Consider the following 13,690-nt stretch of genomic DNA (forward strand, 5'->3'; position numbering starts at 1 on the left):
AAAATGTAATGTATATTGCACACAACAAAGTTAAGCAATGATATATCTCGCTTTTCTACCTCAGGAATAGATTACCTTAGCTGTATTTGGCTAAACGTTTATGAATTTTTGGTCTTAAATGTTCTTCAACTTCGTACTTTGTTTGGCCTTCTAAACATTCTTGATTCGAGCGTCACTTATGAGTCTTTTGTAGACAAAAATATAATAAAACTATAAAAAAATATAAAACTTTTATCCTGGTATCTATGATGAGTTTTTTTGACATAACACAAAGATGCAGTTTCGGTCGGTAAAGTCACATGCACATAATATGAAGTAGAAATGACAGGACGTAAAGGCAAAGTGACAAAACACATAAAATATTTACACTATAAGACAGTTCCGGTGTTCCATATTTAACCAGTATGTTTGTCATGCTCCTCGTTCCATTAATATACCATTCGAATAAGACCGAGTGAACAAATGCAGAGCTTAAACATAAATAACATTCTTAAAATGGTCCGATATTAATGTACTTTCAGAATATATATCAACAAATTTGTCAGTCAATATTAAAGATATGAAAATTCATAATTTAAATGGAAATAAGTTTTAATAAAATTATATCCTTTTTCCATTTGAATAACATTTTTGAAAAGCAGTATTAATATTAAACTCTTTTAAAGATGCGCAGATGACCTACATGACCAATGTTGTTTGCCTCAAGGAAGCTTCCGTCGTCCACATGTTACAGGGCCTCTTTAAATAAGTACTAGAATTTTATGTTATATGCACATTAATGCATATCAAAACAAATAAAGACATTATGGAAATTTCGTTAACTAGATTGCCTTTTTCACAATATCTACAAATACCCCTGCCGTTTTAACAAAACGACAATCATTGCTAAACTAAATGTACAACCCTTTTTAAAATGCTTAAATGCAAAAAAGAAAATCCATTTTGAAAAAGCATTTTTTGTGATAGCATTGAAAAAATATATCTTGGAACATAATCAATGAATCTGTGTATACATAAGGTCCAATGTGATGGCTGAATTGGAAGGATTTTAAACGAAAATTTTACAAAAAAACTAAATACAGAAACTAAGTTAAACTGAAAAGGAGGTATTAGTTTAAATTGACCTTGAAACGTTGTGTAGACGTGTTAGATTTCTATCATTGTAAACTAAATCCGTTATGATAAGATCCTATTATCTTACAACGGAATAGAATTTATTAAGACCAAAGAAGCAGTGAAAATGTTGAAAGAATTGACTATTATTTCCTTTGTTTTAGTATCAGTGCATGCGGTAAGTTTCACGTTATTATCTAAAAGACATCAGGGACAGACCAAAGACAGTGAAAGTTTGGGATGGGTCACATATAAAAAAAGGTTCAAAGCTACAATAAGGTAGATAATCTACGCATTAAACTTTAAACCACTGTGACAGTTCATTTTCATTGGACATTGGGAGGGGATAAAAAAAAGTCGAACGCTTTAAACCACCAAAAAACAAGATAAACAAGGTGGTTGATTGTGGATATCTCGATAGGATAGTACAAAAACAATTAGAGCTCAAAATACAGCCTCAAACATGAGACAAAATTAATAGCCAATATATTCGATCCTAAACAAAATTAGAACCTCTTCTTTATAAGTTGGTTTTCCCGCTTGAATGGTTTTAAACTAGTAATTTTTTTAGCCCTTTATAGCTTGTTGTTCGGTGTGAGCCAAGGCTCCGTGATGAAGGCCGTACCTTGACCTATAATGGTTTACTTTTATAAATTGTTATTTGGATGGAGAGTTGTCTCATTTACACTCATACCATATCTTTCTATATCTATATAAGGTGTTTCATTAGTGTTCATCGATTCTACTCCGATTCTCTTATTTGATTTGTAACATATTTTTAAATCCATATCATAAAATTTAATTGACCATAGAGGTAAATAAAGGCAACAGTAGTATACCGCTGTTCAAAACTAATAAATCCATTGACAAAAAACAAAATTGGGGTAACAAACTAAAACCGAGGGAAACGCATTAAATATAAGAGGAGAACAACGTCATAACACTGAAACGCAACACACACAGAAACGGACCAAGCATCAGACAAAACACCACGAGAATAAAAAATATAACATCAAAACCAAATACATGAATTTGGGATAGACAAGTACCGTGCCACGTCTTATCTCAATATCTCAAAAATAAGAGAAAACACGAACGACTCAACGTTAAAATGCAACACACAGAAACGAACATTAATATAACAATGGCCATCTTCCTGACTTGTTACAGGACACTTTTAAAGGGGAATAAAAGTGGTGGGTTGAACCTGGTTTGTATGGCATGCCAAACCTCGCACTTTAATGGCAAAGTTAAATATAACATTGAAACGACAACATAATATTACAGGACTACAATACAAATAAATAGGAGAACATATTAGACAAAGAAAAACATGATTAATAGATAACAAAAAGTATCAGGTTTAAAATTCAATGCGCCAAAAACTCGCCTTGTAAACTACGGAGACTGTCGGCGGTCATATAACCCGATGTAAACTTTAAAAAATATATATCGAATACGATCAATAAGATTTTTCTCGAACCCCCACTAAAACTGGGGGTGTTTTTATGTGGTTTGAAATGATAAGCATATCCTGTTCCACATGTAAAACCCGCCCTGTTGCTCGTGTTACTACAAACCCGGTAAATAGTTTCATTCGGTAGGTAACATTCTAGATAATTGAAAGGGATTGTAGTTTCGACATTATGAACATATCCGATATCATCTATGAAACTGATATTCCATAACGGTCATTCAACTCGTTATAGCGTCCGTAAAAAGTACGAAGGGTTAATTTCAACTTCACCATTTGGAACTTTTGGACTCTGAAACATGCCTTCTTCATGCGTATCATATCTTCAGCTAAGAATTTGTTTTTTAATCTCACATGACATTGGATTAAATGAGTTCAAATTATTCACTTGAAAGTGGACATGGAAATAATTGCTTTCGTCCGTGTGCTTGACTGTCCGGTCTTGTATGTTCTCCAGTGTACAATTATTATCGTATCTTTATGAAACTTTTTTCATCAGCTCAGGCAATGTCTCGAACGAGTTTGAAAATCAGTGTCGATCAATTTTTTTTTAAATAGAAAGGCCCTTTGAAATATTAATTTCATGAATACTTGCATTGTAAGCGCTTTCACGTGTACAATTTATTTTTCAAATTGATTTCAATGGTTTATATCATTAATCTTGCTAATGAATTCGAAAATCAGCGTCTTTTAACATTTTCATAAAGATTTATGAACCTTTGATGTTTAATTATATACATGTACATACATGCTTTTTGATCGCACTGATTTGAACAATGCTTAAAAATATATCAAATTCTGAAAAAGGTTGATATCAGAAATTTCTAGAAAATTTCACAAAACAGTGTCGATTAAGTATTTTTAAAAGGGTGATGCCCCTTTGAATAATAACTACTGTGGATTCATTAATATTCGTTGGATACCATTTTTTGTGGATTTCGTGGGTACAGGAGAACCACGAATTCAAATGTTCAACAAATAACAAATTTACTAAAGGAATGAGTTTAGACTTTGCCAAAACCACGAAATTAAATATCCTCGAATATGTAAATTTTCCTCAAACCACGAAAATTGATACCCACGAAAATAAATCATGAATCCACAGTATATAGGGAAAATTGTATTTAATGCGTTCTCAAGCCTTCATTTCTCAAGCGATATTTATAGATATATAAAGAACAACAACACATTATATAACTTTTTGACTAAAGACAGATATAATATGTGCCACGCGGGAAACATGAGAACTATGTTCTTTTATTGTTGTATACTTATATATCCGTTTGAAATGAAATATTTGAAAATAAACCCCATTTCCATCTCTTTTTTTCATCTGGTGACTAGTAATGGATTTTTGTATTTAGGGTTCATGTTTACAGCTAGAAAACTTCGTGTAAAACAAATTATCTGCAAATGTTTGCACCTGTCCTAAGTCAGTAATCTGATGTACAGTAGTTGTCGTTTGTTTATGTAATATATACGTGTTTCTCGTTTCTCGTTTTGTTTATATAGATTAGACCGTTGGTTTTCCCGTTTGAATGGTTTTACATAGTAATTTTGGGGCCCTTTATAGCTTGTTGTTCGGTGTGAGCCAAGGCTCCGTGTTGAAGGCCGGACTTTAACCTATAATGGTTTAATTTTTAAATTGTTATTTGGATGGAGAGTTGTCTCATTGGCACTCACACCACATCTTCCTATATCTACATACATGATTTTTGATCGCTCTGATTTGAACAATTTCTTAAAAATTTATCAAATTCTGTAAAAGGTTGATATAAAAAAATTCTAGAAAAAATTCAAAAAAACAGTGTCGATTAAATATTTTTAAAAGAGTGATGCCCCTTTGAAGCATTACTATATAAGGAAAATTCTCAAGCCTTCATTTCTCAAGCGATACTTATAGATATCTAAAAATCAACAACACATTATTTAACTTTTTGACTAAGGACAAATAATATTTGCCACGCGGGGGACATTAATACCATGTTCTTTTATTGTTGTATACTTACATATCCGTTTGAAATGAAATATTTGAAGAAAAAAAATTTCAAACTCTTTTTTTCGTCTGGTGACTAGTAATGGTTTTTTGTATTTAGGGTTCATGTTTATAGCTAGAAAACTTCGTGTAAAACCAATTATCTCGATTACCATATATATTTTACAGAAGACGATGTGTAGACTCGATTCTGAATGTGCATCAGGCGAATGTTGTTATTATCATGAAGGACCTATGATTGTCAGCAAGTGAGATGTCTTGCCATTCAATGCCATGCATCAAGGTAAATACACAATTTCCTATTATATGGAATTAATATGGAATAGTTTACCAAATGAAAAAAAATTAGTAATACACTTGTATCATTTTTTTCAAACAAAGTGTTACAAATGTTTCATCAATTGTGCAAATTAATATGCTTTTTCATTATTATTTAAATACAATTGTATTTTGCGTACAGTATAACTTTACATGTATAGTACGCTATGTACTTATGAATATGTTATTATTATTGTGAGGACTCTCAGGAAGAATAGTTTTAACTAATGGGAACATCCTGTTGAAATAAAGATTTTTATTTTACTTTTAATTTATTACATGTGAGCCTTAAACTAAGTATAAAGATATGGAGATGTAGAGAAAAGCGGGAGAAATACAGATTCGCCTTTATTCTAATGATAATTTTCAACTCGAGACAAATAAAAAAAAAAAATCATTGCCGTGAGAAACTGTTAAAATAAAAAAAAAATATAACCGAATACAGAAAAAAATTAAATATGAAATACAACAACATCAAATGATAGTATCATCATTAACAGTAGACGTCGACGTCACGAACACTCGCGTATTTAAAACAGCTGTATAGGAAACAAACATTAACAATTGAACAAAAAAATCATCCGATTGTTTTTCATTTTGGTCTGTACCTTGCAACGAAAAATTATAATATGGCAGAACTTTTATAAAACTGTAATTAGTTAAAAACAATGTTATTCATATTGCATAAATCCTGCTTGAATTGACATTACAAACGTTAGCGAGCAATAATCAATCCATTAATCTTTATTGCTCCATGTAAGTATTTAACTTTGAATATCATATATTCCTTTTTCTTGTAGGTGGTTGGTGTGAAAAATATCTCCTCAATGGAGCTCGGTGTAATCCATTTAACAAAGTGAACAGACACTGTAGTTGTGGAAATGGTCTGAAATGTACACGTTTTCCATACACATCTACACCCTCAGTCGGTAAAAGGGGACTTCTTCCCGGAGACTACCTCTGTGCTCCAACTCTTTAAACAGAAATAAAAAAGAGACTATAATTGGTTGTGTCATATATCATAATTTCAAAACGCTAATTTTCTATTTAGTTTTTCAAAAAATATAGTTAAAGTTTGACAAGTTTTCAACACAACTGCAAAGTTTCGCTAATACGAAACATGTCTAGTACATGTAGATATGATATGATTGCCATTGAGACAATTCTGCACAAAATGACTTAGAATATAAACATGTTATAAGTCACCGTATGGTTCATTTTGCGTCTTTCTACGGCACAAATTCTATATGCACAATTGACTATATTCACCCGCAGGCACTTGCACTGAAGACATAAAAACACCTTAAGCAAATAGGAACATTTTCTTTGCACAACTTTGGTGTTGATTGGTTCATTTAAATTGTATTACCAGACAAGCTAATGTGGTGCGTTTTTATTAATATTTTTACGTTTGAGGACAAAAAATCACACAAAAAGATTTACAAAAGTGAATTGAAAGAAACTAAAGCAGAGGCAAATAACGAAAACTAAACAAATCAATGTTGCCATGTTCTTTACCAAAAAAAAAAGGAAATAGAAGTAAGTTTTAATAGAAATGAAAATTAGAAGGTAAGGTGTGATTTGAAATGCGAAAACCATGTAGGACCAGGATTAAAGGATGTATAAGAGAACATGAAAAGATTTGGTGCAACTAAAAGTATTAAATGAAAAACAGTTACACCACAAACAGTTAACAGTTATGTATGTATATGCCTGTCCTAAGTCAGGAGCCTATAATTCAGTGCTTGTCGTTTGTTTATGTGCTACATATTTGTTTTTCGTTCACTTTAAAAAAAAAATAAGTCCGTTAGTTTTTTCGTTCGAACTGTTTTACATTGTCATTTCGGGGCCTTTTATAGATGATTATGCGGTATGTTCATTGTTGAAGGCTTTACGGTGACCTATAGTTGTCAATTTCTGTAACCAACAGAAACTAGCTTGAAACATGCTCATACGAAATAGGACAATATTAACATATTTTATAACATCCAACACTCCATTATACGTTCGACAGCTGTGCAACAGCACAACTTTAGAAAAAGCGTAAAAAACAAATATTTTAAAAAAGGAAAAAAATAGAGTTGTAGATTTGTTGTAGGATTCTAAAATGTGCAAACTAAGACAATTATTATAGAAGTATACCAGTGTTCAACAGCCATATGTCGATTAAGCGAAACAAAAATATCAAAGAAAATCTAAGGAAACACATCAACTACAAAAGGAAATCAAAGCAACAATAGAAACATTGAAGTGCAGTAAAAACAAAGGCCAACATACACAGACAATGTGTTCTTGATACCAACTGCTATATATCTGACCTGGTACAAGACTATACAAAGAGCGTTACACCCAGCCTACACGAAGCATTTTTATCCTCATTCCGATATATTTTCATTAATCTCGAACGTGACAAAACGGACGTCTCGTTAAAGCAAGGATTATGTTACCGAACTGGGGGACATTCGGGAATTATCAAATGTATTTACTCCAGTCAATCCATGCGGTTGGATTTGAAAAAAAAACCTCGCAAAAATGTTTCTATCAGCGTAAATGTTAAATGCATTTCCCCAGTTAAAACAGAAAACAAGAGAAATTGAATCAGATGTTCGCATTTTTTTCTTCTTTGTACCCGGCTTTTACTTAGAAAATTCTGGATTATTCAAAGCAATATTTAATCATCAATATTATTAAAGTTTCTGTTTAGTGAAATTAAGAAGAATTGTACATTCGTGTTTTCAACTTGAAGACAATCCATTTCCTTTAACTGGTATTACAAAAATATAGTATTGTAAACGCAGCTACTCTGAGTTTGTTTTACAGAAAACACTCATGCTTGGAAGGATTGTTTCGTCTGTATTACACAAGTTTTACGTTGATCTTCAATATGGTGAGCTTATATGCAATCAAATCTAGTTGATCCCATTGTTATGGAACTCTGACCATTTTTCAGTATTGTGAGAATAACAATTTATAATCACAATGTTTTGTAGAAACATCTCATAATTGGGAGGAATGTTTCCCATTATACATGGTGTGTGTTCTTGGTCGGTCTGTTGACTCTTTGACATATTCTCCATTTCCATTCTCAATTTAATTTCAATTCTAAATTTTATTGTTTGACCGGTCAAATATTGCTGCCACAAGCAAGCTTCCATGTCTACATGTTACAAGGCCCCTTTAAATCAAATATTAAAGTTATATACATAATAGAAATAAAATAGGGAGAATGGACATTTTTCATAAAGAAAGTGCCCTTTCACGTTTTTTCCAATATCTGCCATACAAACAAGATGGTCATCATTGCTAAACACGACACGTACAGTTTGTTATTTAAATTTTATTTACCAGTTGCTGTTGCAATTTGAATAAGTTTTTTGGGGAAAAAAGTCTTTAACATATTTTCTCTCAGAAATATAGCCAATGACTCTGTTTCTATTTTCAAAATTTTGATTTCTCTTGATTTTAAAATATAAACATAATATCTAATGTAAAGGCTGAATTCGAAAAGTTTAAAAGTAAAAGTCAAAATACTAGTATTTAGATGAAAAAAGCTTTATTTGGAAAAAGGCAATAAACTTTCAGATCGAACACAAGGACATTATATTATGGTTCAAATTAACATGCTTGATAAAATGTTGTACCTTAAACGTGTCAGATCGTTATCATTGTGACCCGTATTTGTTATGCTACATTTATATTGTCAAACAACTTGTACAGAACAGAATTTATAAAGATCAGAGAAGCAGTGAAAATGTTTAAAGAATTGACTCTAATTTCCTTGGTTGTTGTCTCAATACAAGCGGTAAGTTTTGCGTTTGTATTTAAAGGCATCATTAGGGACAGACCCAGTATAGTTAAAGGTTTGGATAGGCCAGACCCAGGACAGTTAAAGGTTTGGATAGGACAGACTCAGGACAGTTTAAGGTTTGGATAGGACAGACTCAGGACAGTTTAAGGTTTGGATAGGCCAGACCCAGGACAGTTAAAGGTTTGGATAGGACAGACTCAGGACAGTTAAAGGTTTGGATAGGACAGACTCAGGACAGTTTAAGGTTTGGATAGGCCAGACCCAGGACAGTTAAAGGTTTGGATAGGCCAGACCCAGGACAGTTAAAGGTTTGGATAGGACAGACTCAGGACAGTTTAAGGTTTGGATAGGACAGACTCAGGACAGTTTAAGGTTTGGATAGGCCAGACCCAGGACAGTTAAAGGTTTGGATAGGACAGACTCAGGACAGTTTAAGGTTTGGATAGGACAGACTCAGGACAGTTTAAGGTTTGGATAGGCCAGACCCAGGACAGTTTAAGGTTTGGATAGGACAGACTCAGGACAGTTTAAGGTTTGGATAGGACAGACCCAGGACAGATAAAGGTTTGGATAGGGGCACAAGCAAAACCATTATACAATAGTATATTTTCTAGAATTTACCTTGAACCATATTACTTCTTCATTAAACAAGGGGTGTATTATTATTGGTCGGTACTTCTAAATCGCAACGGAGGAAGAAAACGGGTTGTGACTTTGGATATCTCGATCAACAAATGACATCCCTCCCCAATCTAAACAGTTGATAACTATTACACTTCTTTATGAGCGTAACTTTTAAGGAAAATATGGGGTCAAGACAGTTTACTTTTTAGTTGATTTATATTAGAATCCCCTTATATTACCATGATATTTACCTTAATTATGATATATAAAATCGCGATAAACCACAGTATGATACGTTTCTGATAGAATTACAAAGTCTCTGTTTACAAATATATATTTCCATCAGAGTTATACATATGTTATTTAAAGATGGGTAAATATTTTTTTTTCAATTTAAATTTGAAAACCTAAAATGGCTTGATAGGAATTTAAAAAAAGGCTATATTACAGATATTTGTTTCTATATAATGGAACCTGTTAAACAATTACTCTATCAACTATGCTTGTGGGTGCATGTAAGTATTCTCAGAGAAACTGTTTTCCTTTATTGTAAATATGCATTGTTTGTCATAATAATTTTTATGTATGTGTTTTCCCTGTGTGAACTTAAAGTACTTAGTACATTTGTACTTAAAAATGTACGACCTTGTTTACTGTAGAGAAATTTCTATTCAGTATTTTGTATCAAAATAGCTTGATTCAGCTTAAAAATATAGTATCAATTATAAAGCATTGTTAATTTTACATTAAGTGTTTCATTTGACTAAGTTCATAATGTGTCCATTATCGTTTTAAATAAATCTTAGATGAAAACCTGCTGATTTTTTGAAATCTTAACACATATTCCAATTGATGCCTGGCTGTGTCATTGATCGTGTATGATTCTTGACAGATTTTTATCAAATTATATTAGCAATGCCTTGGATATTTAAAACGATTTATGTTCTTTTGAAATATTAGGTATATGAAAACTTTCGTTGTTGGAGCTTTGATGTAAACAATTTTTGCCAGATGTTTTTATCAAATTTGTATCAAAGGTTTATATATACAATGCCATGTATCAGTAATTTCAACACACTTTATTGTTTCATCTGGTAACTACATATAGCACAAAAGGATAAACATGTGTATATGGAAAGTGTATTAAGGGTCTTTATTTGCAACTAAAAGTGCAATAAAATTATTAATTTCGGCAAAAATAATCCGACGATTATTGATTAACATAACTATATATTTTCCAGAAGACCATGTGTAGACTCGATTCAGAATGTGCATCAGATCAATGCTGTTACTATCACGAAGGACCAATGATTGTCAGCAAGAGAAATGTGTTTTTGCCATTCAATGCCATGCATCAAGGTAAATACACCATTGCCCTTTATAATACATATGAGCCGAAAGCTAAGTTTAAAGATAGGGAGATGTGAAGCAACGCGGGAAAAATAAAGATTCCCCTTACTCTTACTGATAATTTTCCAATAGAGATAATTAAAAAAAAGTTATAATCATTGACACGAAAAACTTTTAAATTGATATAAAAATATATATAACCGATGAAAATAGATTTCAGATATAGACGACACTCACTACAAAAGACAAAAAGTCTGAAAAGACCAGTTTTTGTCTGAATTTGCATGAATTTTTACTTGACATTCTTAATTTGTCTAAATAATATTTAAAAATTCTTGACATGGTATTAATTTGTCTAATAAGGTTCTTGATTTTCTTGACAAGTGTCTTGACAGTATGAACATTGTCTTAAAATTTCTCGACACTTCCTGTATCATCTGATAAGAGTCTGGATTAGTCTCGACCAATTCTTGACTGTCTTAATTTTTTCTCGATCTGTCTTGACATATTCTTGACATTCTTAATAATGTCTTAATATGTCTTGACATATTCTTGACATTCTAAATAATGTCTGAATATGTCTCGACACATTCTTGACAGTCTGAAATATGTCTTGACACTTTCTCAACAGAATAAAGTTCGCCTGAAATTTGTACAGACTTATTCTGCACTGTTTATGAAATTTTATTGCTGTTATATACTCCTTTTTATTATGGCAAAACTAAACTTAGAAGAATCAAGGATTAATTTGGTATAATAAAATACCCTTTTGGTTCACCTAAATTGGAATACCCTGAATTATCCGAATGTAGTTAAGTTTTGATTGTTTTCACTTCGAATATAAGTTGAAAAAACTGACAAACAACATTTAGATTTTTGCAATTCGCAAAACTGCCAGGCAAATATGCTTTAATACTAAAATATGTGTCTTGTAGGCAGTTTATAATATGTCTCTTTTGGACCCCACAATTCATCTTTTAGGTTTATGTGGCTAAAAAAAGATGGGGGGGGGGGGGGGGGGGTTGTAGGTCAACAAATTTGTTCTCATCTTGATTAAAAAAAACTATTAATTTTTTAGAACAACTCAAAAACGTTTTTTATTTAAATTGGAGTGTTGAATTTTTGAATTTTTCATCAAAATGATGATTTTCATCATTTTCATCTATTAACAAAATTTTGAAATTGTAGTGGCATGGTTGGTCAACTGATAAGTTGTATGGCTGATTACAGGTAAATCAGTAATTTCTATTTAACAGTTGTGTGTATTCTGGGGTATGAATACCTTAGTTTTATGGGAAACATCCTGTTTATGTGTAATATTTAATATATATTCCAACAGATGACATTACAGAATTTTTTTTATCTGTTAATGAATGATTTGTATATCATCATAATTTACTTTTTATATAAACCACATTTTTGGACAATAGTTATTTACCATATAGATATTGAATATTATGAATGTAGAATTAAACATGTCTACAGTATGATTGGTTTAAATCATTTAATTTATAAGATTTAGGAATCAAAATTTGTAATTTTTTTAAAAACCAACATTTAAATTGTTTATATCAACATACCCACATTTAAGTTATTTTATACATTAGATTTTATAGCCACATTTGCATTTGTACAAAAAAAATTGATACCCAAATTTTCAATTATTTTACATGCCCAATTTTCATTTTTTGTTGTAAGATATGTAACTTAAAACAACAGCACATTATGTAAAGAGAAATAAAGATTAAAGTTATATCATGAATATTTGTAAAACTGAGAACTGTCAAGTAAATTTAAGAAACAATTCCAAATGTTCAGAATATGTCAAGCCATACTGAGAAAAAATAAGAATGTCAAGAATATGTCGAGAAATTTTAAGACAGTATTCAAATGTCAAGAATTTGTCAAGAAATTTTAAGACCTTTTCAGAATGTCAAGAATATGTCAAGTAAATTTCATACAAATTTGAAATAAATGAGAATTTGTCAAGAAAAATTAAGACACAAGGCATACTTTTGGAGAATGTCGAGTAAAAGTTCATGCAAATCAAGACAAAAACTGGTCTTTTCAGACTTTTAGACTTTTGTAGTGACTGCAACCCAAGGCAATGACTCAAATGAGCAAAATACTTTTAGAGGTCAAACTGGCATTACATCAAGCTCAAAATCATATTGAGGTGTCCATTTCACTGACCTAGTAATCATTATTGTTTAATGCCAGCTGAAACAACCATCCGGGCGCAGGATTTGTAATCCTTGGCTGTATTATGTCTTTTGGTCAGGTTGTTGGCTCGTTGACACCTTCCTTGTATATGTTTTATTTTATTCCTCAATATGTGTATCTTACAGGTGGTTGGTGTGAAACATATCTCGCGGAAGGAGCACGGTGTAATCCTTTTTCCAAACTGAACGGGCACTGTAGCTGTGGAAATGGTCTGACATGTACACGTTTTCCATACACAACAACATCATCAGTCATTAAACGAAAGCTCCTTCCCGGAGACTACCTCTGCTCGCCATCTCCTTAAACAGAAATTAAAAGATACTATAATTGGTTGTTTCTTATTTTAGTCTTTATTTTTTCCTTTTTTAAACACGACTGCAAATCATTGCCTATATGAAAATACCGGTAAGATATGATATAATTGCAAATGAGATCACTCTCCACCAGAGACCAAATGGTGTTGAATTTAATACCTAACGCTATAGGTCACCGTGAGGCTAATGTTGCGTCATTCTGTTGAACAAAATGGAAGTACACCATTTATTATTTTACTAGCAGACACTTGCACTAAAGACATCAAAATGCTTGTGTGGCAAACACAACACCTTTACTAAATAGTAACATTTTCTTGGAAACACTTTGGTGATTAATTGTTCATTTCAAAACATTTAGCAGACATGAAATTAATTGTTTACTTATAATTGTATATTTGAGCACCAACTTAGATTACCTTAGCTGCATTTGGGAAAACTTTTCGGTAATTGGGTCTTCAATGCTTTTCAAC

At 31.7% G+C, this 13,690-nt stretch overlaps 1 protein-coding gene and 1 long non-coding RNA gene across 2 annotated transcripts; both read left to right on the forward strand.

Moving 5' to 3' along the window:
* Nucleotides 1-1,173: 1,173 nt before the first annotated feature.
* On the forward strand, nucleotides 1,174-5,906 carry LOC134727142 (uncharacterized). The gene is made up of 3 exons (XR_010108722.1): nucleotides 1,174-1,291; nucleotides 4,752-4,866; nucleotides 5,702-5,906. It is a non-coding gene; the product is annotated as an uncharacterized LOC134727142 (long non-coding RNA).
* A 2,704-nt stretch (nucleotides 5,907-8,610) lies between these two features.
* Nucleotides 8,611-13,222, forward strand: LOC134727143 (uncharacterized). Its single transcript, XM_063591525.1, has 3 exons — nucleotides 8,611-8,703; nucleotides 10,575-10,692; nucleotides 13,032-13,222. The coding sequence occupies exons 1-3, from the start codon at nucleotides 8,653-8,655 to the stop codon at nucleotides 13,208-13,210; spliced, it is 348 nt and encodes a 115-aa protein (XP_063447595.1). The 5' UTR covers nucleotides 8,611-8,652; the 3' UTR covers nucleotides 13,211-13,222.
* Nucleotides 13,223-13,690: the final 468 nt, after the last annotated feature.

The sequence above is a fragment of the Mytilus trossulus genome, chromosome 7 (assembly GCF_036588685.1).
Source record: "Mytilus trossulus isolate FHL-02 chromosome 7, PNRI_Mtr1.1.1.hap1, whole genome shotgun sequence".
In the NCBI taxonomy this organism is placed as follows: domain Eukaryota; kingdom Metazoa; phylum Mollusca; class Bivalvia; order Mytilida; family Mytilidae; genus Mytilus; species Mytilus trossulus.